Source organism: Saccharomyces mikatae, assembly GCF_947241705.1.
Source record: "Saccharomyces mikatae IFO 1815 strain IFO1815 genome assembly, chromosome: 14".
NCBI classification, from domain to species: domain Eukaryota; kingdom Fungi; phylum Ascomycota; class Saccharomycetes; order Saccharomycetales; family Saccharomycetaceae; genus Saccharomyces; species Saccharomyces mikatae.
This window is the reverse complement of record NC_079269.1, coordinates 246689-269126: the sequence shown is the minus strand read 5'-3', so window position 1 is coordinate 269126 and position 22438 is coordinate 246689. Positions and strand designations below refer to the sequence as shown.

The 22438-nt window shown below is 37.8% G+C and overlaps 13 protein-coding genes across 13 annotated transcripts; 7 read left to right on the top strand and 6 right to left on the bottom strand.

The window, feature by feature from the left end:
- Positions 1–345: 345 nt before the first annotated feature.
- Positions 346–2358, top strand: WHI3 (mRNA-binding protein WHI3; the record flags this gene model as incomplete). Its single annotated transcript, XM_056225199.1, has 1 exon — positions 346–2358. The coding sequence occupies one exon, from the start codon at positions 346–348 to the stop codon at positions 2356–2358; it is 2013 nt and encodes a 670-aa protein (XP_056079041.1).
- Positions 2359–3402: 1044 nt separating this feature from the next.
- GCR2 (Gcr2p) lies at positions 3403–5007 on the top strand (the record flags this gene model as incomplete). Its single annotated transcript, XM_056225198.1, has 1 exon — positions 3403–5007. The coding sequence occupies one exon, from the start codon at positions 3403–3405 to the stop codon at positions 5005–5007; it is 1605 nt and encodes a 534-aa protein (XP_056079040.1).
- Positions 5008–5492: 485 nt separating this feature from the next.
- On the top strand, positions 5493–6233 carry NNR1 (NADHX epimerase; the record flags this gene model as incomplete). Its single annotated transcript, XM_056225196.1, has 1 exon — positions 5493–6233. One exon carries the CDS (start codon positions 5493–5495, stop codon positions 6231–6233), a length of 741 nt encoding a protein of 246 aa, XP_056079039.1.
- Positions 6234–6738: 505 nt separating this feature from the next.
- Positions 6739–9306, top strand: PSY2 (Psy2p; the record flags this gene model as incomplete). Its single annotated transcript, XM_056225195.1, has 1 exon — positions 6739–9306. The coding sequence occupies one exon, from the start codon at positions 6739–6741 to the stop codon at positions 9304–9306; it is 2568 nt and encodes an 855-aa protein (XP_056079038.1).
- A 177-nt stretch (positions 9307–9483) lies between these two features.
- SPS19 (2,4-dienoyl-CoA reductase (NADPH)) lies at positions 9484–10362 on the bottom strand (the record flags this gene model as incomplete). The annotated part of the gene is made up of 1 exon (XM_056225194.1): positions 9484–10362. One exon carries the CDS (start codon positions 10360–10362, stop codon positions 9484–9486), a length of 879 nt encoding a protein of 292 aa, XP_056079037.1.
- Positions 10363–10683: 321 nt separating this feature from the next.
- On the top strand, positions 10684–11577 carry SPS18 (Sps18p; the record flags this gene model as incomplete). The annotated part of the gene is made up of 1 exon (XM_056225193.1): positions 10684–11577. The coding sequence occupies one exon, from the start codon at positions 10684–10686 to the stop codon at positions 11575–11577; it is 894 nt and encodes a 297-aa protein (XP_056079036.1).
- Positions 11578–11806: 229 nt separating this feature from the next.
- On the top strand, positions 11807–13171 carry RTT106 (Rtt106p; the record flags this gene model as incomplete). Its single annotated transcript, XM_056225192.1, has 1 exon — positions 11807–13171. One exon carries the CDS (start codon positions 11807–11809, stop codon positions 13169–13171), a length of 1365 nt encoding a protein of 454 aa, XP_056079035.1.
- Positions 13172–13319: 148 nt separating this feature from the next.
- On the bottom strand, positions 13320–14582 carry RIO2 (protein kinase RIO2; the record flags this gene model as incomplete). The annotated part of the gene is made up of 1 exon (XM_056225191.1): positions 13320–14582. The coding sequence occupies one exon, from the start codon at positions 14580–14582 to the stop codon at positions 13320–13322; it is 1263 nt and encodes a 420-aa protein (XP_056079034.1).
- A 341-nt stretch (positions 14583–14923) lies between these two features.
- SMKI14G1220 (uncharacterized protein) lies at positions 14924–15544 on the bottom strand (the record flags this gene model as incomplete). Its single annotated transcript, XM_056225190.1, has 1 exon — positions 14924–15544. One exon carries the CDS (start codon positions 15542–15544, stop codon positions 14924–14926), a length of 621 nt encoding a protein of 206 aa, XP_056079033.1.
- A 495-nt stretch (positions 15545–16039) lies between these two features.
- Positions 16040–17881, bottom strand: SSB2 (Hsp70 family ATPase SSB2; the record flags this gene model as incomplete). Its single annotated transcript, XM_056225189.1, has 1 exon — positions 16040–17881. One exon carries the CDS (start codon positions 17879–17881, stop codon positions 16040–16042), a length of 1842 nt encoding a protein of 613 aa, XP_056079032.1.
- A 275-nt stretch (positions 17882–18156) lies between these two features.
- MER1 (Mer1p) lies at positions 18157–19014 on the bottom strand (the record flags this gene model as incomplete). Its single annotated transcript, XM_056225188.1, has 1 exon — positions 18157–19014. The coding sequence occupies one exon, from the start codon at positions 19012–19014 to the stop codon at positions 18157–18159; it is 858 nt and encodes a 285-aa protein (XP_056079031.1).
- A 562-nt stretch (positions 19015–19576) lies between these two features.
- MRX7 (Mrx7p) lies at positions 19577–19831 on the top strand (the record flags this gene model as incomplete). The annotated part of the gene is made up of 1 exon (XM_056225187.1): positions 19577–19831. The coding sequence occupies one exon, from the start codon at positions 19577–19579 to the stop codon at positions 19829–19831; it is 255 nt and encodes an 84-aa protein (XP_056079030.1).
- A 240-nt stretch (positions 19832–20071) lies between these two features.
- VID27 (Vid27p) lies at positions 20072–22435 on the bottom strand (the record flags this gene model as incomplete). The annotated part of the gene is made up of 1 exon (XM_056225185.1): positions 20072–22435. The coding sequence occupies one exon, from the start codon at positions 22433–22435 to the stop codon at positions 20072–20074; it is 2364 nt and encodes a 787-aa protein (XP_056079029.1).
- Positions 22436–22438: the final 3 nt, after the last annotated feature.

Genomic DNA, 22438 nt, shown 5'->3' with positions numbered 1-22438 from the left:
TCACAAAGTAAACACAGTCCTCCAAAAAAGAAAAGGCTTCAAACGCTGGTCACGCACAGTTTTTTAATCTGAAACCACATTTTTTACGTGTCAGTCTTCTCTTTGTTCAATCATCTAGCATTAAAGAGAAAATAAGCCGTGTGTACTTCAAAGACTTTCCGTTCCTATTTCCCTTTCCATATTTTCTTTTGCTACCAAAGCATTTTTCTTCAACTGAATTAATTTGAGTTGAAATTTTCTTTATCACCATTTATTTCTTTTGAGCTACAGGTATCTGAAACCTTCTTTTTCTATAATCAGCTTTCATTCATCAAAATTCTACAGGAAATACTTACATTTCTAGGCATGCAAAGTTCAGTTTATTTCGATCAAACAGGGTCATTTGCGTCCAGTAACGACAACATCGTGTCAACTGCCACCAATGCACACAATATTTCCCCCAGCCATCGTTCCAGTTTGAATTTGAACACGTCTTCACACCCTCATGAAGCGCCCGGTAGAGGAAGTACCAGTGGAGACTTGTATTTGAATGACACGAACTCGCCCTTAGCCATATCATCTATGCTCAATACGCTTGCTCTCGGAAGTAATGTCATGCCTCAGGACATGACAAGCAGTAATACTAATGGCCACGAAAATAACATCAAGGGTAGTTACAGTCTAAAATTGTCAAACGTACCCAAAGATATTACCCTTAGAGAATGCTACGCAATTTTTGCTCTTGCTGAGGGGGTGAAAAGTATAGCTTTACTGAGAAGAAATTCTTCGACAAACATTGTTTCTGCCTCATTGGAAGACGAACATGATATGTGTATTATTGCTAGATTTGAACTATTGAACCTGGCCATTAATTACGCTGTTATTTTGAATTCGAAGAGTGAGCTATTTGGGCCTAGTTTTCCAAATAAAACTACCGTTGAAATAATAGATGAAACAACCAAAAATTTAGTTTCTTTTCCATCATCTACAATTTTCAATGACTCTTCGAGGTTGAATAAACCAAACTCTGGCATAAAAAGGCCAAGTTTACTATCACAAAGGTCAAGATTTTCATTTAGTGATCCATTTTCCAACGATTCTTCTTTAGCTCAACAATCATCCCAGCAACAACAACAATCATCCCAGCAGCAGCAACAACAACAACAACAACAGCAACAACACTCTTCTCAAAAACATTCACCACAACAATCTAATCAACAACAAATGAATTCTTCAGTGCCGTTATCTTCACAAGGACAGGTTATTGGGTTGCATTCTAATCATTCACATCAAGATTTGTCCGTGGAACCATCAATCCCAACATCTGACATGGGTAAATCCTTTCTTCTAAGAGATAACACCGAAATAAATGAAAAGATATGGGGTTCAAGTGGTATACCATCCAGCATCAATGGTTACATGAGCACTCCTCAACCATCTACGCCAACTTTAGAATGGGGAAATACTTCTGCATCTCAACATGGTTCTTCGTTCTTTTTACCTTCTGCACCATCGGCAGTTATTGCACCTACTAATAGTAACACAAATGCGAATGCCAATGCAAACCCCAATAATGGGGCTAGCAACACTGGCTCGAACGCCGCCCTTTCTGTCAGCTCTCAGCAGCCGATGATGCAAATTGGCAATGCAATCAACGCTTCCTTAACCTCATCAAATTCATTGCCCCCATATGGCCTAATGTCTTCTCAAACGCAGCACATGTCAAACATGGTTAACTCTTCTGATATGAACCTTACACCTCAAAAGCAGAACAGATTTATGCAACAACCCCAACCTGAGCATATGTATCCTGTGAATCAGAGCAACACCCCTCAGAAAGCACCACCTGCAAGGCTAAGTTCAAGTAGAAATTCACACAAGAATAATTCCACTACGTCACTATCCTCCAATATCACCGGATCTACCTCAATTTCTCAAGCAGATTTATCGCTACTAGCGAGAATCCCACCTCCTGCCAACCCAGCTGACCAAAATCCGCCTTGTAATACTCTTTATGTAGGGAACTTACCCTCAGATGCTACTGAACAAGAACTGAGACAGTTGTTTTCTGGCCAGGAAGGTTTTAGGAGATTGTCATTCAGAAATAAGAATACCACATCTAATGGTCATAGCCATGGACCAATGTGTTTTGTTGAATTCGATGACGTTAGTTTTGCGACAAGAGCGTTAGCCGAATTATATGGCAGACAATTACCTCGCTCTACAGTAAGCAGTAAAGGAGGTATAAGGTTGAGCTTTTCGAAAAACCCATTGGGCGTTAGAGGACCAAATAGCAGGAGAGGAGGTACTAATAATCCAAATCCTAATGTAAATATGCTTTCAAGTTATAACTCTAATGTTGGCCATATAAAGAACTAAAGAATGTTTTTGCAAACATCTTCTTTTTGTCTTGCATATGTCAAATATGCATTATTTTATTCCTTTTTCCTCACTATAATAAGAATAATAATTTCTGTCGCATTTTTTTTTTCTTTTATTATTTGTTATAATAATTTTTTCTAAACCGACTAATAATAACAATAACAATACTTTTCTCTCTTCAATTATTCTGAATTGTCTTTTACTATTACATTACAACGTGCATATATCAGTTATTTTTTGTTTTCCTCTAACATTGAATTGTACTATGACTAAAACCCGCCATCTCTCTTTTACCATCATTATGGAACCTATAAATTGCTTTCATAGCAACCGAAACTTTTCTTATCGATTTCAGTGGACCATTTATTTCATTTTGTTTACGCCAATGCGGGCAAGACTGAGAGGGAAAGCTTCCACTACCGAATTTTATTCTTTAGTGTGATTATGGTAATCAAAGTGCCAAGTGCTTAGGAGGCCTATCAATTTGAAGAGAGAATATCTTTATCTTTATACTGCTTACTTTTATTCCTTTCCCTGTTTTCAAAACTCCAATTTGGGATATTCTCCCCATTATATGTATTAGCCCTACTTTTATTCCACAACTCATTTTTATAGAAGTATATATCGGTATCAACTTCAATGTAATATTTTCAACTCTATGCTACAACAACAAGTTAAACATAAGCGATCGGCGCTAAAAAAATGTTTGATTTCTTCAAGCTTCCATTGTTAATACTAAACTTGTCGCTTATATGAATGCCTTCTTAAAGGAACTTCCGCACGGGTAATATTTTTATACTTTCATTTTTCTAAACAGCTCGGCCAGAATAAAATTTTCACGACTTCTCTCCTTCAAGTACCGCGACTACTGTAGTGGTTGTCCGTTAAACATAGTAATCATTGACGCATCTAAAAAGGTGCTTAGAGTTTGTATTCGGCTTTCTTCACATTCTCACCCGTAGACTGGATGGGAGAACAACCAGAAGTCAAAAGGGACCTAGGAACACGAAGAATATTGGACGAAAAGGTTAAACTTACATCATGCATCACCAAACCAAGCTAGATGTATTTATAATTAGAGCTTATAATTTACTCTCAAATGAGTCTGTCATTAGTGGCGCTTCTTTACAAAGTGTTACGAACTCGCCGCAGACAGCAACGAACACACCGTCTGGTATGGTTAATGGGATGGCAGGAACAGGGATTGCTAATCCATCAGGGTTGATGGGGTCTGATAGTACACCTAATATCGATGAGATTATAACTAGCGCCGGTAGCAGTGCGCTGGCGAAAACTAACTCTGATAGTGCCAATGTAACGCCGAATGGTAATTCAAGTTCCACCTCAGCCATAAGCAATACAAGCAATCCTACCAACACCGCCAACAATGCAAACTCTAGCACAACGTCAAATGGAATTTACACACAAGCTCAATATTCTCAACTTTTTGCCAAGATATCAAAACTGTATAACGCTACACTATCGTCCGGATCGATTGACGATAGATCAACGTCACCGAAATCGGCAATCGAATTATACCAGAGATTTCAACAAATCATTAAGGAACTTGAACTAAGTTTTGAGGCAAGCCCTTACGCAAAATATTTCCGTCGCTTGGATGGAAGACTTTGGCAAATCAAGACAGACTCAGAGTTGGAAAACGACGAATTATGGCGACTAGTCTCCATGAGCATATTTGGCGTATTCGATCCCCAAACGGGCCAGATTTTGACTCAAGGACGTAGAAAGGGGAACTCTTTAAATACATCCACCAAGGGTTCTCCATCTGATTTGCAAGGAACAAACAATGGGAACAATAATGGAAGTAATGGTAACATCGGAAATGGAAACAACATCAAAAACTATGGAAATAAAAACTTGACGAACAATCGAACAAAAAAAAGAGGCACTAGAGTGGCTAAGAATGTTAAAAATGGAAAAAATAATAAAAATAACAATAAAGAGAGGAATAACATGGCAGATACGAGCACATTTGGTAACACAACGATAAACAACCCAGGTGCCAATATGCTTTTTGATCCCTCATTATCTCAGCAGCTACAAAAGCGACTGCAAACGCTATCCCAAGATGTCAATTCTCGTTCATTAACAGGGTATTATACACAGCCAACCAGTCCTGGTTCAGGTGGATTCGAATTTGGTCTGAGCCATACAGACCTAAACCCTAACACTTCTGGTAATAATATGGGCTATAATACAATGACAAATAATGGATCCCATTCATGGAAACGAAGGTCATTGGGTTCATTAGACGTTAATACACTGGACGACGAGGCAGTAGAAGAACTTCTACAACTAACAAATACGAATAAGAGGCAAAGACCAATGACAAGTACAGCAGAAGGTGCGTTAATAAATGATGGTCCGGATACCAATCTAAACACAACCAACACCCAGATGAAAGTTGATCTAAATCCTCCGAATAATATGGCGTCTATAGATACAGAAGCTGTGGTACGCCCTTTGAAAGAAGCTTATGATGCTATCATATCCGAGAAAGGACAAAGAATTGTACAATTGGAAAGGGAATTGGAATTACAACGCCAAGAGACGCAGTGGTTAAGGAAAATGTTAATCGAGGACATGGGCTGTGTTCGGAGTATGCTAAGAGATTTACAAAGGTGACACAATAATAACGTTAAACGTATTTTGCCTTATATTTTGATTTTAGTTTAGACCAGTGGTAGAATCAACCTTTAACAGTGTCATTTACTTTCTTACTTTTTCTTGTATTCTTTTATAATGAACGGACGTTATTATGTAACTACGAACTAATGATTTTTTTTTCCTGATGTAGAAAATACAAAGGGGTTTTCCTTCAGGTAACCACCCAAACAGCAAACTTCTTTCTTTTGCAACTGCCCTCTAAAGATTAACGCTACGTTAACATAAGGCCTCACAATTGATTATTTTTCATCGCTACGAGCGAACAAGGGGCGATGAAAATAAGGATGGAGAATCAACCCAAGTATATATATATATATGAAAAAAAATATGCAAAGAGCACGGAATGACCAGAAGTGATTGATTATGATATCCTTATTACCAAAAGGATAAAACTGTTAAAAAATCAAATCTCAAACAGTGGTGTATAATTGTTGTAAAAAAGAATGTCTGCGTTGAAAGTTGTTTCATCAAAGCTTGCTGCTGAAATTGACAAAGAATTGATGGGTCCTCAAATCGGATTCACTTTACAACAGCTTATGGAATTAGCTGGGTTTAGTGTCGCACAGGCTGTATGTCGGCAGTTTCCCCTGAGCGGAAAGACTGAAACGGAAAGGGGGAAGCATGTATTTGTTATAGCCGGCCCAGGTAACAATGGTGGAGATGGCCTTGTGTGCGCAAGACATCTAAAACTTTTTGGTTACAACCCTATTGTTTATTACCCCAAGAGGAGCGAGCGCACTGAGTTCTACAAACAACTAGTCCACCAGTTGAATTTCTTCAAAGTTCCAATACTATCTCAGGATGAGGAAAACTGGCTGGAATATTTGAAGCCAGAAAAGACTTTGTGTATTGTGGATGCTATATTTGGCTTTAGTTTCAAACCCCCCATGAGAGAACCATTCAAGAGCATTGTCGAAGAACTATGCAAACTACAAGATCGTATCCCAATCGTTTCAGTGGACGTCCCCACAGGCTGGGACGTTGACAAAGGTCCTATCTCACAGCCCTCAATCAACCCTGCCGTACTTGTTTCTCTAACCGTGCCTAAACCGTGCAGCAACCATATTAGAGAAAACTTTACAACTCATTATGTTGGGGGAAGATTCATTCCTCGAGATTTCGCTAATAAATACGGCTTTGAGCCATTTGGATATGAATCCACAGACCAAATATTAAAATTGTGATGGAAGCCATCACATCTATAACTCCGAAACATAAATAATGTTATATAACCGCTTACTTTGTGAACAATTACCTATCCTGATTCTTTTTTATGCTGATATAGAATTATCGTTTCTTTTTCTGACGCGCCATCTTTTCTTTTTTCTATCTGTCTTTTTTTTCTTTGGTGTTTCATCCGAAGAAGAAACAAAAGAAAGACCAACCAGCACTTCTTCCCAAAGGGCAATTACAAGGTTGATATAACCAGAATTGCGCAGTAGAGATTGTTTGCAATAGCAACATAGTTTACAATATTTTTCCGACCTCCCTTGACGTAAATCAAAAGGATCTATTACTTTCAAGACCCGCGCATACTGAAAAAAAAAAAAACAAAGAACATATTACATTAATATTACAATTCATCGAGAACTCACTTGTTTCTCATTATTAGGTAAAAACGATATTATTGTCCGCAGTCAAAACGAGTGTTCTGGCAGAAAGATTCAAGACTTACGTAGAATACGAGTAATGTCATTACCAGGTACGCCAACAACTTCTCCAACTCCGATGGATGAGGATAGCGAACAAACCACTTCGGTTAACACTGAACCAAAGAGAGTAAAAGTCTACATTCTAGAAAATAACGAATGGAAAGACACAGGGACAGGGTTTTGTATAGGGGAGGTGGATGAAAGCAAATTTGCGTACCTTGTTGTCTCTGATGAGGACTCCCCGACTGAAACTCTATTAAAATCTAAACTTGAAGGAAATATTGAATACCAACGGCAGGAAGAAACGCTTATCGTTTGGAAAGATTTGGGAGGGAAAGATATAGCTCTGAGTTTCGAAGAGAGTATGGGATGTGATACCCTATGCGAATTCATTGTCCACGTCCAAAGGAACATAGAATCGAATATTTCCTTAGTTACCGTTAAATCTAGCGACAATGGACTTGGATCTGTTCACGACATTATAACAGGTCCGGTGACTTTACCCTCTAACGACTCTGAACAAAATGGCCAAACTTTACTAGAAGCTCTAAAGATCTTAAATGAGAATACGTCTTTCGATTTCTTGAAAAATGAAACCATTGAGTTTATTCTCCAGTCCAATTACATCGATACTTTGATATCACATTTCCACAAAGCGGAAGAAAAAAAAATACCGAAAGATTTATTCTTGTTAAGTAATATAATCAAGACTTTAATTCTTTACAACCAAAGGGATATATTGGAATCAATGGTGGAGGACGATAGAATCATGGGAATAGTTGGGATCTTAGAATACGACACGGAATACCCAACATCAAAGGCTAATCATAGAAAATATTTGGGTTCAAAAGGCCCCAACTTCAAAGAAGTTATTCCATTGGAAAATGAAGACCTTAAAGTAATAATGAAGAAGTGTTTCCGTCTACAGTTCTTAAAAGATGTGGTGCTCGTGCGATTTTTAGACGATCATAATTTTAACTTAATCTCAGAAATTGTGATGGATTTAGAAACATGTATCATTGACTTTCTTCAGGTAGGAACGTTTTTGGACAGACTAATAGAGCTTTATAATACCAATACCCTTCCAGATAGTCCCTCAATAAGAGAGAAGTTTGTAGAGAAACGGAAAGACGGCATCAGACTTCTGCAACAATGCGTACAAATGTCGATCAATTTAGATGCAGTTGATCGTTCCAAATTTTATAAGACACTTGTTCGAAAAGGTCTATTCAAAGTTCTAGATTATGCATTTCATATGGAAACGGATAGTAATGCTCGGATTCTTGCTACGGATACGATTATTACCATAATTGAACACGACATTTTGTTGATTCACAACGTTCAAAATGAAGATTCTTTCAAACAACAACACAAATTAGCATCTAATGTGAAGTCTTCCCTTCGGAGCAATCCCCACGATTACAGCACAAGCACTGATTCTAAGCTACTGTCAATACTTTCAACGATCCTCCTTTCCGATAGGAGCCCGGGATTGAGAGAACAAGTTGTGCAAGCGCTAAACACATTGCTTCATCCAGAAGGATGCCTTGGTAACGGTGAAGGTTCGTATGATCTCATGGGCAGGTCTGGTTATGAATCAAAAAACACATCGGAAGATTTCCCAAATTTCGGTTATGGTTTAAACTCAGATTCAACTAACTTAAACAACTATCACTATAACGGTGATGATATGAATAATTTAGAGGCAGAATCCGAATCGGAATTTCAAGTAATGGAATACTTTGCAAATTTTTATAACAAGATTGCTCCAATACTGTTTGGACCATTGATTAAAAAGGCTACCACTCCAGAAATGAGTGGAAAAATAGAAAAGGCTAAAAAAGACGATCTTTTGCTAATTCATTTAATAAAATTAGTATCATTTGTGTGCACTGAACACGATCGTGTTTTATCCCGGAGATTCATACTAGAAAATGGCATATTAGATTCGGTCAGCGAACTTGTTGGCGGTAATCATATGTTGCAGCTGAGGTTGACAGCGGTAAGGTGCATTAAAAACATTATGTGTCTCGATGACAAATACTATCATCGATATATGATTTCCAAAAATTTATATGCCTCAGTTTTTAAACTGTTCCAGGAGAACATAGATAAAAACAACCTTGCAAATTCATGCATTCAAGATTTTTTCCGTATTATCATAACGGAATGCAGAGCATATCAAGGTAATCATCATAACAGAAGAGAGGAGAATAATGGCACTTATAGTAGCAACGTCAGTAACGTTAGAGTGAGCGCGAATAACAATAGAACGAACTTCACCATTTTAAACAAATACTTGGTTCAAACTTATGGTAGCATTTTGAAAAAGGCAGCTGATATTCCTTTCATTCAAGACATGCTAGAAATTGAGGAAGAAAATCAACCCGATCATTCTAGTTTCGAAAATAGTCTTGAAGGTGATAATGAAGTTTCAGTAAATATATCATCAGAGGGATTCACTTCAAACCACTTAGAAGAGATTGACATTAAAAATGTCAAAAGATTACATTCTGAGATCGAACACTTTGAAAACGATCCTCATTATTCTAGTGATCAGTTAGCATTTAAAAAAACCGTCGACCAAATGAATGCAAGCACATGATTTTTTTTCCTTGATTAAACGAGAAAAGAATAAAAGGCTAACATACAGATCATTGTTGTAAGAAAATTAACAGCGGTAGTAAGCTCATTGTATATAAAGTTCATCGAATATACAATTAACTATCAAAAAGCATATAAGAAAGTTTCATATAATAATAATACTCAAAACATATACGTATTACAATTTGGAGATCATACCCTTCATCAAGGATTCTGGAAACAACTCATGTCCAAAATAAGTTCCTAAATGCCACATACCACCATCGACCACTAAGATAGTACCAGTGACATACGATGCAGCGGGCGAAAAAATGTAAACTGTAGATTCCGCTATGTCCCTTGTTGACCCTAGTCTTTGCAACGGTATTTTTGCGAGAGCCTTTTCCTTAAATTCCCCCCCGGCCAATCTGTTCAGGCCTTCTGTATTGTCAATAGCTCCCGGAGCAATGCAATTTGAACGTATACCCAAAGGGCCCAACTCGACCGCTAAATTTTTAGCCAAAGCATCAATTCCAGCTTTAGCAGCACCGACATGGCCTTGAAATGGCACACCATAGTAATGAAAAGTAGCAGAGACGAATAAGATGGAACCCTTCGACTTTTTTAGCTCCTTCAGGCATGCCTTCGCGGTATTGAAACTCCCCAGTAAATCTATATCAATAACTGATTTAAAGGCGTTTGGAGAGAGGTTTGCAAAATCGCACACGAAGTTTCCAGCAGCGCCAGCAATAACAAAGTCGATCTTTCCAAATTTCTGTATCGTCTTTTTAACCGCATTCTCCATTTCTTTAAAGTTGCGAACGTCGACGTTTGCGATGGCCAAAACTGCGTCTTTGTCTTCTGCCAACTGAGAAATTCCCTTCGCGGCTTTTTCTGTTCTTTCCAGATCTCTTCCTACAATAGCTGCTTTACAACCGAGAAGAACCAAGGCTTCTGTTTGAACACGGCATATTGTTCCAGCACCGCCAGTGACAAATGCTACTTTACCCTTAAATAAATCAGGCCTCCATGAACCCTCAGTTATGAATTTTCTGTCCAAAGTGTTTCCAGCGTTCATAGTTTTTATGACTCCAGTAGTGTAGCTCTAGAATTTAAAATCGAAAATTTAGATGTCCTTTTTCCATTTTAGATTATCTTCAAGTTTGCCTTTTTCTTATACTGTATTAACTTAGCAAAACTCCAATACTGGCGGGCTAGTTTTACTTAACTCCGTAGGTGCGCGCCGCCTTTGCAATGATTTTGTGACGTTTAAGCCCAAAAGGCATAGTAGAAACAATATTGATTAGCTATAATACCATAGCTGTTTCTTTTTTTAAGAATTATAATACAAGAATCAGAGGGCAGTATTGAATAAAATCAATCCAAAATTATACGGGCTATGCGTTTGTTTGAAAATAGTATAGATACGGAAAATCGAAAGAGACTGTTACGTGCCAAGAAATTTTCTGGCAATAACAATTGTTTTGAATGCAAGAGTATTAATCCTCAATTTGTTTCTTGTAGCTTCGGTATATTTATTTGTGTCAATTGTGCAAACATTTTGAGGGGGCTAGATTCAAACATGTTCTGTGTTAAGTCGATAACAATGAATAATTTTGAAGAAAGGGATATCAGGAGAGTAGAGAAAAGCGGAAATTTCAGGTTTGGTTCTTTTCTGTCGAAAAATGGTGTTGCACAGAATGGTGTTCCGTTATGTGAAAAATATGATAACTTGTTTGCTAAAAGTTATAGGAGAAGATTGGCCAATGAAGTGCACAATAATGATATAAATCAGAATATGTATTTGGGGTTCAGTAACTTCGAGCAGTATACAGATGGTTCGACGAACAAAATAAAAGCTCGAGCATTAAGGGAAATATCTGATAACAATACCAACTCCGAAGGGGCAGAATTTATACTATCAGAAAAAGTTGTAGGCCCAGATAGTTACCAAGATTGCGAAAAATTTCCTAACTGTCTGAGCTCCGAAAGAAACCTCGACGAAAATAACCATTCAAGTGCTACAAGCACATTAACGATCGAAAAATTCCAAAAGGACCCCATTGGTACTATTTCTAAAAGTTGGGTGTTGCTTTCGGGTGCACTATACAAATCATATGAAGACTTTAAAGGCTCAGTTGTTCAGCCAACAATTGAGAACATTCAGCAAAGAGATTTGTCAAATGACATTAAGAGATCACTTGTGCATTTTAATGAAAAATTACATGAGACACCCCATTTACCCTCGCCAGTTTTTTCTTGTTTCACTGGGGAAGACATTTTTCCCCCGTAATTCAATTAGATATGCTTATTTTTACAATTATAATATAACTGGTTCTTTATTATTACACCTTTTAATGGGTTACCCCACTGGTTTACTGACGCGTCGTTTTTTTTTCCATAACTAACATGAGCTTACAGCGCAATAGTAAATAGTGGTAACAATGTCAAAAGAATGATGTAGGTATGTTAGAGAAGCAGGTTCAAGGACAACTTCCGTATTTCAGGATTATACGAGCTTCATGTCGAAATCGTTCTTAGATCAACTGCCAGAGGCTCTCAGACAAAAAATTGGCTCTGTGGTTAGGGCGCTACCAAACTCATCAGATATATTCGAAGAATTGTACACTTATGCGCTGAATGAAAGTAACAATGACAAAAGTAGGCATCATAAAAAGTCAAGGATTGAAGACTCTTCTGATCATCTCAAAACGGATAAAATTTCAGAAACCAATACTATATTCAAATTAGAAGGTGTGTCTGTACTGTCACCACTAAGGAAAAAGCTCGATTTGGTATTTTATCTTTCAAATATCGACGGGTCTCCAGTGATAACATTCCTCAAGGAAAATGAAAGAGAACTGAGCATTTTCCAACTAAACAAGAGTATTAAAATGGCATCGTTCCTACCGGTGCCAGAAAAGCCTAATCTAGTATATCTTCTCATGACTTACACATCGTGTGGAGATAACAAATTTTCTGAACCTGTGGTGATGACCTTGAACAAAGAAAATACTCTAAACCAATTTAAAAAATTAGGGCTTCTTGATTCTAATGTGACGGACTTCGAAAAGTGTGTTGAGTATATCAGGAAGCAGGCGATTTTGACTGGTTTCAAAATATCGAACCCATTTATCATTAGTAGATCAATAGATGATGATTTTGAACAAATAAACTCATTTCATTTGCAATGTCATAGGGGGACTAAAGAAGGTACATTATATTTTTTACCAGATCACATAATTTTTGGGTTTAAGAAGCCTATTTTATTATTTGATGCTTCTGATATCGAATCTATAACGTATTCATCTATTACAAGATTAACATTTAATGCGACCTTGGTGACTAAAGACGGTAGTAAATACGAGTTTTCAATGATAGATCAAACTGAGTATGCAAAAATTGACGATTACGTTAAAAGAAAGCAAATGAAGGATAAATCTATGTCTGAGGAACTGAAAGCTAAATCTAAGAACAAAGGTCAACAAACTGACAATACAGATGACCAGCCATCTATCTTACAGGAAGCCACTCGTCAAATGCAAGATGAAAAAAAGGCAGGCTTATTTTCGGATGACGATGAAGAAAACGACCAAAATTTCGAGGCAGAAAGTGATCTTTCAGATGGTAGTGGCCAAGAATCCTCTGATGACGCCGAAGATGCAGACGGTGATGAGGACGATGATAAGGATAAAAGCAATCAAAATGGTTTGCATGACGATAATAGTCTCGCACCTTTAAATAATAACCTAGACCAGGAACTTCAATATAAAGAATTCAAAGAACCATTAGAACTTGAGGATATCCCCATAGAAATTGATAATGACGAGGACGAAGATGAAGACGAAGATGAAGACGAAGATGGGTCCGGAGTAGAGTATGACTGACCGGGGTTTAATATTGCATATAGTATGACTTAGTATGTATATAGATAAGATTTTATAAATAGGACCTTTTTAGTGCTAGTGAACATACTACTTAAAATATAGAAAGCCAAATGTGGTTAGCCTCGTCAGGCATTTGCGGGTATCTGATCTACTCTAGTATATAGTTTCCTAATTTGTCCATTTTTAGATTTTCAACACCACTTGAAAGTGCCTCTATAATTCGTTCATTTTCTTCTTCTTGTGCATCTTCGCTATCATCTCCAGAACTCTCATCATTAATTTCAGAATCATAGTAGTCATCCACCTCTGAATTATCGTTCTCTCCGCTTTCCACTTCAACTCCCTCATCTGAATCATAAACAGCATTTCTCATGCTTTCGACGGCAGTTTCTAAGCTTCTATCACCTGGATGTTTTTTACTAAACCCTGAAGCTTGTACCAATTCATCCAAATTGTCACTTCTTTTAACGTCTCGTTTGAATTCTGGATATGCATATTTATAACCGTCTCCAAAACCTTCAGTATCAAGCATTGATGGATCCGGCTTTGGTTCGTACTTTAGCTTCTTTTTGAAGAAACGGCGAATACAATCAACATCCCTCTGAAAATAATAGTCAGCATCTTGATGTTGAATGGATACACATTGTGGAAAATCAATAACTACAAAACCGCAGTCCTTTTCATCTTCTACTTCGTTCTTGATCATAATATTGAATTCATTAAAATCACAATGGATGAGTCCACTATTGGCTAGCTCAACGATGAAACACATTAGGTCACTATAAAGTTTAGGTATATTTTTATGTTTCCTCAGTCTTCTCATTGGGTAACCTTCAATAAGCTCCATCACAACGATATGGCGAGAATTATCAAATGGTTCAGGAACCTTGAAGCCCTTTGAATAAAGCATCGACATAAACTGATATTCTTTGTTAGCGGCCAAACGTGAAAGGTGCATCCAGTTAGCGCCTTGGTTAGAATTCCTCAAATAATCTCTATTATTCCTTACAGAATGGAAGGAAGTTCTTCCTAATCTGTGGATCTTCATTACTCTGGGCTTGCCATTTTTATCGCTCACTTTATAAATATCAGATTCTTTACCAACACCGATGGTGTTTCCAACAGAATACACGGTATCCCTGTTCAGCATAGTCTTTAAAGCCAGGTAATCAATACCATTATATGTTAACCTATAGCCATCATATTTGATATTTCTCATCTTTGAAATCAAACTGAGTTTGGCCAAATCACTAATAGCTCGATTCGTACCTGATTGTGATCTCATCCCTGAAATTTGATGAATCAAGGGAGTTGGAACAACTTCGTGACTTCTAGAACCTTGTTCAACGGCTTGGAGGACACGAAAATCATCAGTTGTTAAATATCTCATGTGAGATGTATCCAATTTCATTATAGTTTGATTGAGATTAAGTTAAGGAATAGGGTGGTAAAATAGTACCGAATGGCCAACAAAAAAAAAAAAGATAAATACCTTGACAGATATTATCGAGTTTCTACTTTGAGTTATTAAAGAACGATCTTCAACTCTCTCAAAATAGTAAATAGTGCACACTAATTTTGGTAAGGAGCCTCATCGCCAAATTTTTAACCAAATTTTTCACTTTTTCCTGAACATTCAAGTTCACGAAATAGTCATTTGTTACGACATAATATTAATACGTATAATGAAAGGTACATATAGATCAACAAAGTACTAAGCTAGCTAAAGGTCACATATTTTGTTTAACTAGTTTACCAGCGTGAACCACCGTTGAAACCTTGACGGCCTTGGCCTCCAAACTCCTGAGGGTTTGGACCACCAAATCCTTGACCGCCTGGCCCACCAAACTCTTGTGGACCTGGACCTCCAAATCCTTGAGGGCCTGGACCTCCGAAATCTTGTGTACCAGGACCTCCAAATCCTTGTGGACCTTGTCTACCAAACCCTTGGCCGCCCGGTCCTCCCGGTCCGCCGAATCCACCGTTATTGTTACCGTTATTATGTTTACGATCGTTGTTGTTGTTGTTGTTGTTGTAACCACCTTGAGGAGGACCACCAAAGTTTGAGTTACCGTGTTGACCGTATTGTTCTTGCTGCTTGTGCTCCTTACGCTCATCAGATATCTTATTTGCAAGGAATGCACCACCTATCGCACCCAATGCCCCACTTAACTTGGAATGATTGTTCGATACCTTGGAACCAGCGTATGCACCCGCACTGCCACCTACGATTGTGGAAAACAGACCACGTTCACCGTTAGGATTAGCATTATCGCCATATTGACCGTTGTTTTGGCCACCATTTCTTTCTTGGCTGTTTTGCTGGTTGTATTGCCCTTGCTCGCCACTTGAGTAAAATTCGTTTGCTGACATTTGCTTACTTTATTAGTTGCCGTTCTTTAGCTCATTTTTCTGTAGAAACGAAAAGATGCTGGAATAGTAAGTTAAAGACTTCTTTATAAACCACCGGCCTGATTAAATTTTGCCAAGCTCAACAGCCCCTTTTCCGGTAATGGCTGTGCGGGTGCCGAAGCTATTAATATTGCGTATAAGCCCACGTCTCATTTTACGAACAGGTGAAGAATGTCAGTGGAGGCGAAATGTAAAAACAGTGGCAACTCCACATGGCAATTCCGTGTTGTATGGAGGCGGTTTTTATGCAGTCAGAGGAACTGCTTCTTTTGTTCTCACAGTGCCAACCAAAGGCACTTGATGCTACTGAATAAGAAAGTAAGAAATAATTGAATTTATGATTGTATGATATCTTGATCGTGATATACAGAACTAAAACTTCATCTAAGATACAAAAGCTAAGACATTAAAAATGACAAATATATATAAAAGTATTACCTTAACCAGAATGACATCTTAACGGGAAGACATGGCTTTGGTGACAACTCTCTTCAAACCAACTTCAGCCTTTCTCAACTCATCAGCAGATGGGTCTTCGATTTGCAAAGCAGCTAAAGCATCGGATAAAGCAGCTTCGATCTTGGACTTGGAACCTCTCTTCAATTTAGAAGACAAGACTGGGTCAGTGACGGTTTGTTCAATGGAAGCAACGTAAGATTCCAATCTTTGTCTGGCTTCATGCTTCTTAGCGAAAGCTTCATCGGCAGCCTTGAACTCTTCGGCTTGGTTAACCATCTTTTCGATTTCTTCAGAAGACAATCTACCGACAGCGTTAGAGATAGTAATGTTAGAGGACTTACCGGTAGACTTTTCGACGGCAGTAACCTTCAAGATACCGTTAGCATCAACTTCGAAGATAGCTTCCAAGACTGGTTCACCAGCTGGCATCATTGGGATGTTCTTCAAATCGAATTCACCCAGCAAAGTGTTTTCCTTACAGTTGACACGTTCACCTTGGTAAACTGGAAATTGCACAGTGGTTTGGTTGTCACCAACAGTGGTGAAGGTTCTTCTCTTAATAGTTGGAACAGTGGTGTTTCTTGGAACAACAATACCGAAAATGTCACCTTGCATACCGACACCTAGAGATAATGGAGCAACATCTAGCAACAACAAGTCCTTGGTTTCATCAGATGTGGATTGACCGGTCAAGATAGCACCTTGAACAGCAGCACCGTAAGCAACGGCTTCGTCTGGGTTGATAGATTTTTCCAATTGCTTACCGTCAAAGAAGTCAGACAACAACTTTTGGACCTTTGGAATTCTGGTAGAACCACCAACCAAGACAACTTCGTCGATTTGAGACTTGGAGATCTTAGCATCCTTCAAAACTTGTTCAACAGGTTCCAAAGTAGACTTGAATAATGGAGCGTTCAAGTCTTCAAATCTAGCTCTAGTCAAAGAGGATTCGAAATCTTCACCATCAAACAAGGAGTCGACTTCAACGGTAGTTTGGGTGACAGAAGATAAAGTTCTCTTAGCTCTTTCAGCAGCGGTTCTTAATCTTCTCAAAGCTCTGGCATCGTCGGAGATGTCCAAACCAGTCTTCTTCTTGAATTCGGCCTTGAAGTGTTCCAACAAGTTGGTGTCAAAATCTTGACCACCCAAATGGGTGTTACCGGAAGTAGATTTAACAGTGTAAACACCACCAGCAATGTGCAATAAGGAAACATCGAAAGTACCACCACCCAAATCGAAAATCAAAACGTGTCTTTCCTTTTCGGACTTACCAGCACCTAGACCGTAAGCAATAGCAGCGGCGGTAGGTTCGTTGATGATACGCAAAACGTTCAAACCAGAAATGGCACCAGCATCCTTGGTAGCTTGTCTTTGAGCATCGTTAAAGTAAGCTGGGACGGTAATGACAGCTTTTTCAACCTTCTTACCAATCTTGGCTTCAGCGATTTCCTTCATCTTGGTCAAAACCATAGCGGAAATTTCTTGTGGGGAAAAAGTTTTAGTTTCTTCCAAGTATTGAACTTCAATGACTGGGTTACCGTCGACATCGATAACCTTGAAAGGCCAGGTCTTCATGTCCTTTTGAACTGATTCGTCGTCGAATCTTCTACCAATCAAACGCTTAGCATCGAAAACAGTGTTTCTTGGATTCAAAGCAGCTTGGTTCTTGGCAGCATCACCAATCAATCTCTCTTCTGGAGTGAAAGCAACGAAAGATGGGGTGACTCTGTTACCTTGTTCGTTGGCAATAATTTCAACGGAAGATTCATAAGTAGCAACACAAGAGTATGTTGTACCCAAATCGATACCGATAGCACCTTGGAAAACACCTTCAGCCATTGTTAATGAGGATATTTGTTCTTGGTTTCTTAAAAGGATAATGGAAGGGCAACAGAAGCATTAAAACGAAATTTAAGTATCAAAAAGGTGAGGTTGACAAAAAAAGTGAAAACAGCAGTTGAAAAATTTTTTTATCTCATCTCTGCGTCGCCCAAAAAAACTCATGAAAAAAAAATATAATACCACGTTTCTTTTTCCGTTTCAAATGATATAACATAGGAGACTTACACACTCCGGAAAATCTAATACCCTCTTAACGCCATTCTTCGTACGAATTATAGACCTAAAGTAATCAGTGCGGATTCTATGCTAGTTATGGCTAGGGCAATTGAGTATAAGTCACCTGATATTAATATTGTTTGCTGAACAGTGTCAGGGTGGTGCTTTTCATGTATAGTCATTTTTTCGCTAATAGGTATTATTTTTATGCTGGCACCAGATTCTTCTCTCAAGCTTTCTATTCTCGTCCCTTTACTTCCAATTAGGAAGGTAATCTGTGTCTTAGTCAGCTTGATCTCCATAGTGACTACAAAGTCTTGTCGTTGCAGCACACTCCCCTCCATTTTGTTATCACATTGTAACAGTTCAGCTAATCTTAAGCTTTGAGGCAGGGCTTCTGAGTTTGCCATAGATAATTCTTCAAGTGTAAAACATAGTGCGGAAGTTTTAAACTCTATTTTTTTAAAGAGCTGGGAAACGTCTTCTTGAAAAATGCGTAAGCAGTTATCGTGGTAAGTGTAAAAACTATTATTAAAAATCTTCAATTCCTCCCTTAAAATAAATCGTGGTAGGCATATTTCTAATACATCGTCGTTATACACTAAGTTTAAAAGATTTTCTTCCATGACGCAAAAAATATACATGGCGTGAAAACCTGTTCTAATAAGTACTTTTATCTTGTCCAGGTGAAGACAGAACCTCGATAAGTTACTTCGAAAGTAAAAATAGTCGAGAGATACTTTCATGTATAACGTTCCTTTTGGGAAAATTTTTTTATTAGTGAATTGCTTTCCTTCTTGGAGCTCTTCTAATATTTTAATCATTCTTACGTCCAAATGGAATGATTGAGTATTATCAAAGTCATCAGCTCTTTTAATTGCCATTTTTCTGTGTGCACTTCCATTTAATTCCATTTTAGTAGTGGTGACGCGTAGCCAATGTTGTGTAGGTTTGTCCTTTATATCAATACCTTCGGCGGCTAAAAGTCTATCTTTCCGCTTAGAGAGTAAAGATACCGAGCAAGAAATATGCGCATTTTAACTTCTAGCTTTTACCCGGTTTTCAACGTACTAGAAACAGATTAGATGGTCAACCTGTAATCACTATAGAACCAATCTAATATAAAATATTTTGCTTGTTCTGTCGTTAAAAGAAACCTCTATATATGATTTTGGAATTCGTGGATTGTAGAGTTTTCCATTTTTTTGGTGAATCTACTCAGTGATTTTATATTGAGAAAACATGTGAATATGATCGTATTCTTTAAAATGTCGTAATATACTTCTCAGTATCAAGAACTTTCTAGAAAGTTTGTGTTTAGTTGGGGCAACAAAAGATATATTTGTTCCTTCAAAAAGGGCGCTTGAAATACGAAAAGCGGAAGAAAAGGTGAAGATAAAAGGAGATATCTAACGCAAAAAGCATTGAAAAACTTTCGGTAAAGAGTAAGAATATATTATCTTTATTAGCTATAGTATGGCTCCAAGAAGTATAGAAGAATGGTTTTACTACAAGTTACTGAGCAGTCCAGGCTTTCATAGGTTTGTACGTAAGGTATATAGAAAAGTAAATGGCATCAAAGAAGATCCCTTCACTGATCCACCAACTGCTTTCCAATATCTCTATAAACCAACTTCGCTGCAGAAATTTAAGGCTCTACGCCTTATATTTTGGGATGAAATGAGATCCACTTTTGGATTTAGAAGAAGACTGGGGGACCGCTTTAAATGATCGAATTCGTTTCTAAATGTACTAGAAATATGAACGGCGAAAAAGCAGTATGTACAGCTTTCTTTTCTGCGAGCGAAAAACTGAACCCATCTTAAAATAATATTACGTTACAACATTTGGCATCTGTATTATACACCATTGTATATATTTAAACTATACATTACATAACTATTTGAAAGGAAAAACAACTATATAACACATTAAGAGTACAATTGTTAACCCTTGAAAAAGAATCAAGGTTTAACCATAAAAATCTTGGAGGGAAGCATTTGGCATCAAAACTCCTTTGGTTGGTTGTTTAAAGGATTTCACTTTCGATAGAGAAACATCATCTTTCAAGGCAACTATAACCTTTTTGTCTGAACCAAATTCAAAATTATCAGCAACAACATCACCATTGTACCTACGGATTCTGTAAGGATAATTCCTGATACCGTCTCGTTCTAAAATACCCTTTAACGACCAAGAAATTGCATAAGGACCTGTTGATGTGACAATAGTTTGTTCCTTCTGGCCTATACCAGTGTTGAAGTAAGCCTTCGTAAAACTGATTGGCTTCTTTGTGTATGTTAAAATGGATGCCGTGTGTTCTGGCCGTATTTTTAACACGTATGTTTTGACATTCTCGCTTGCGGGGAATGACTTCAAGAATCCAATGTTACCAGCATTCTTACCATCCTTGATTTCTAGATCCATAAGAAGCAATGAACTCTCACAAGTTGCTAATAGCCATTTACCGTCAGCAGATATGGTGATAAATTTAATTGATTGACTTAGTGAAGGTATGGCAGTCTTTGCTCTAATGCCTAATCTATCGTACAGCTTTATATCACCCTTTTCCGACCCGATAGCAATATAACCACTTTCCGTAGTACCGATAGAGCTAAAATTATACTTTCCCACATAATCTTTTGATTCATCAATGACTATCTTATTATTTCCGTTTATCCTGGGATCAATTTTGAATACACCTTTCTGTGACACACCAACAATAGTTTGCTCCGGAGTCATTTGATCGAATTTCTTGGTTGGCCCATATTGAACGACATTCTTGTCACCGGTAGTCCATTCTTCAATCACTTTCCCTCTTTCTATATCCATCTTATAAAGTTTATTCTCATTTTTGCCGTCACTTAAAATTAAGTTACGATCTTCCATATATAACATTGGTTTATGAGGTTCGATGCTTTTACCATTTAGATTGGAAACATTCTTTATGGCGCTAACAAATTCCAGGGAATCATCTTCATCATCTGTTCTAAAAACACCAATTTTGTCATCTCTTGTAACGTATGACCTGTTATTTCTAAAAGCAATAGTTAAAGAACTGTTACCTTTGGAAGTTGCACGCTTAGGTTCTTCAAATGCTTCAGATGAAATAATTCTTTTAGAATGGTTGTTATCGTCATCTTCACCTTCACTAGCGCTCTCACTTTCACTTAATTCTTCATCCCTTGTTTCATGAGAGCTTTCACCTATATGTAATATGTCATCAAATTGTTTTTCCAATGGTACGGATGATGAATCTAAGATATAATCTTTCTCCCTGTCAGGAATATCTCTCCAAGTTTCTTTGTTCAGTGTCATCCATAAACATTCAACCCAGACAGACCTAAATTGAATACATTTATCGAAGTTTTTGAACTTCAACATATAAGTCAACGTGATGTTTTGTAACGTATAATTGAAAAGAAAGGTGTCGGTTACTAATTCAAATGTCGGATTAATATTGGAGCCAACTTGAGTTCCAAGACGAGTATCTTTACCTTCTATTGCCAACCAAAACTCATACTTGCCTGTATCAATAATTGCTACCTTAACCACAGGTTCTTGCAAAACAAACGTCTCTTGGAGCGGATCATACACATATAAGCTAGACGTCATCAAACAACGATTTTCTCCCTCTGGAACCTTTTTTAATGGAGAAGGGGTTCTATCCAAAATGCCATTATCCTCCTTGTGCTCGAAAGATATGTCTTTAGCATCTTGAAAATCATCGCAACTTGAACTCGATTCATCATCCTCATCATCATGATCATCATCCTGAACAAATAGTCTGGCCGAGTTATGCTCTATCTCTTTCAAATCGTCTGATGAAGCAGTAAGTGAGGACTTTTTGTTTCTTACTTCGTACTGGCATCGATAAACTGTTTGAATAAATTGTTCAACGTCAGACATTGACACGTCAGCGGCAACAACAAATTGGACCTTTTCATCTTGTTCATCACCTCTTAAGTTTTCCCATACAAGAGCTATGTTTCCTTGTTTGTCCCAAGTTTTGTGAAACATGATTCTATCCAATATTTCAACGCTCCATTCCTCTTCTTTCTTTTTGGACTGCGTAGACAAAACACTGATCGCGTCATCTTCAAAATTCTCACCCTCATCCCCGGTGCCAACCTCACTATCATCTTCCACCCTATAGACCGCCAACTCATAATCGAATTTGCCAGTTTTACGCACGCTCAAAGTAGCATTATTGTAAATACACTCTAAAGCAGCTTTGGGTGAATTCTTAGACCTCAAAAGATTGAACTGCCCTGAAGGGATCGTGATGAGCTCTGGCTTGTTACCAGAATCCATAAACTTTTTCAAAATGTTCATCAC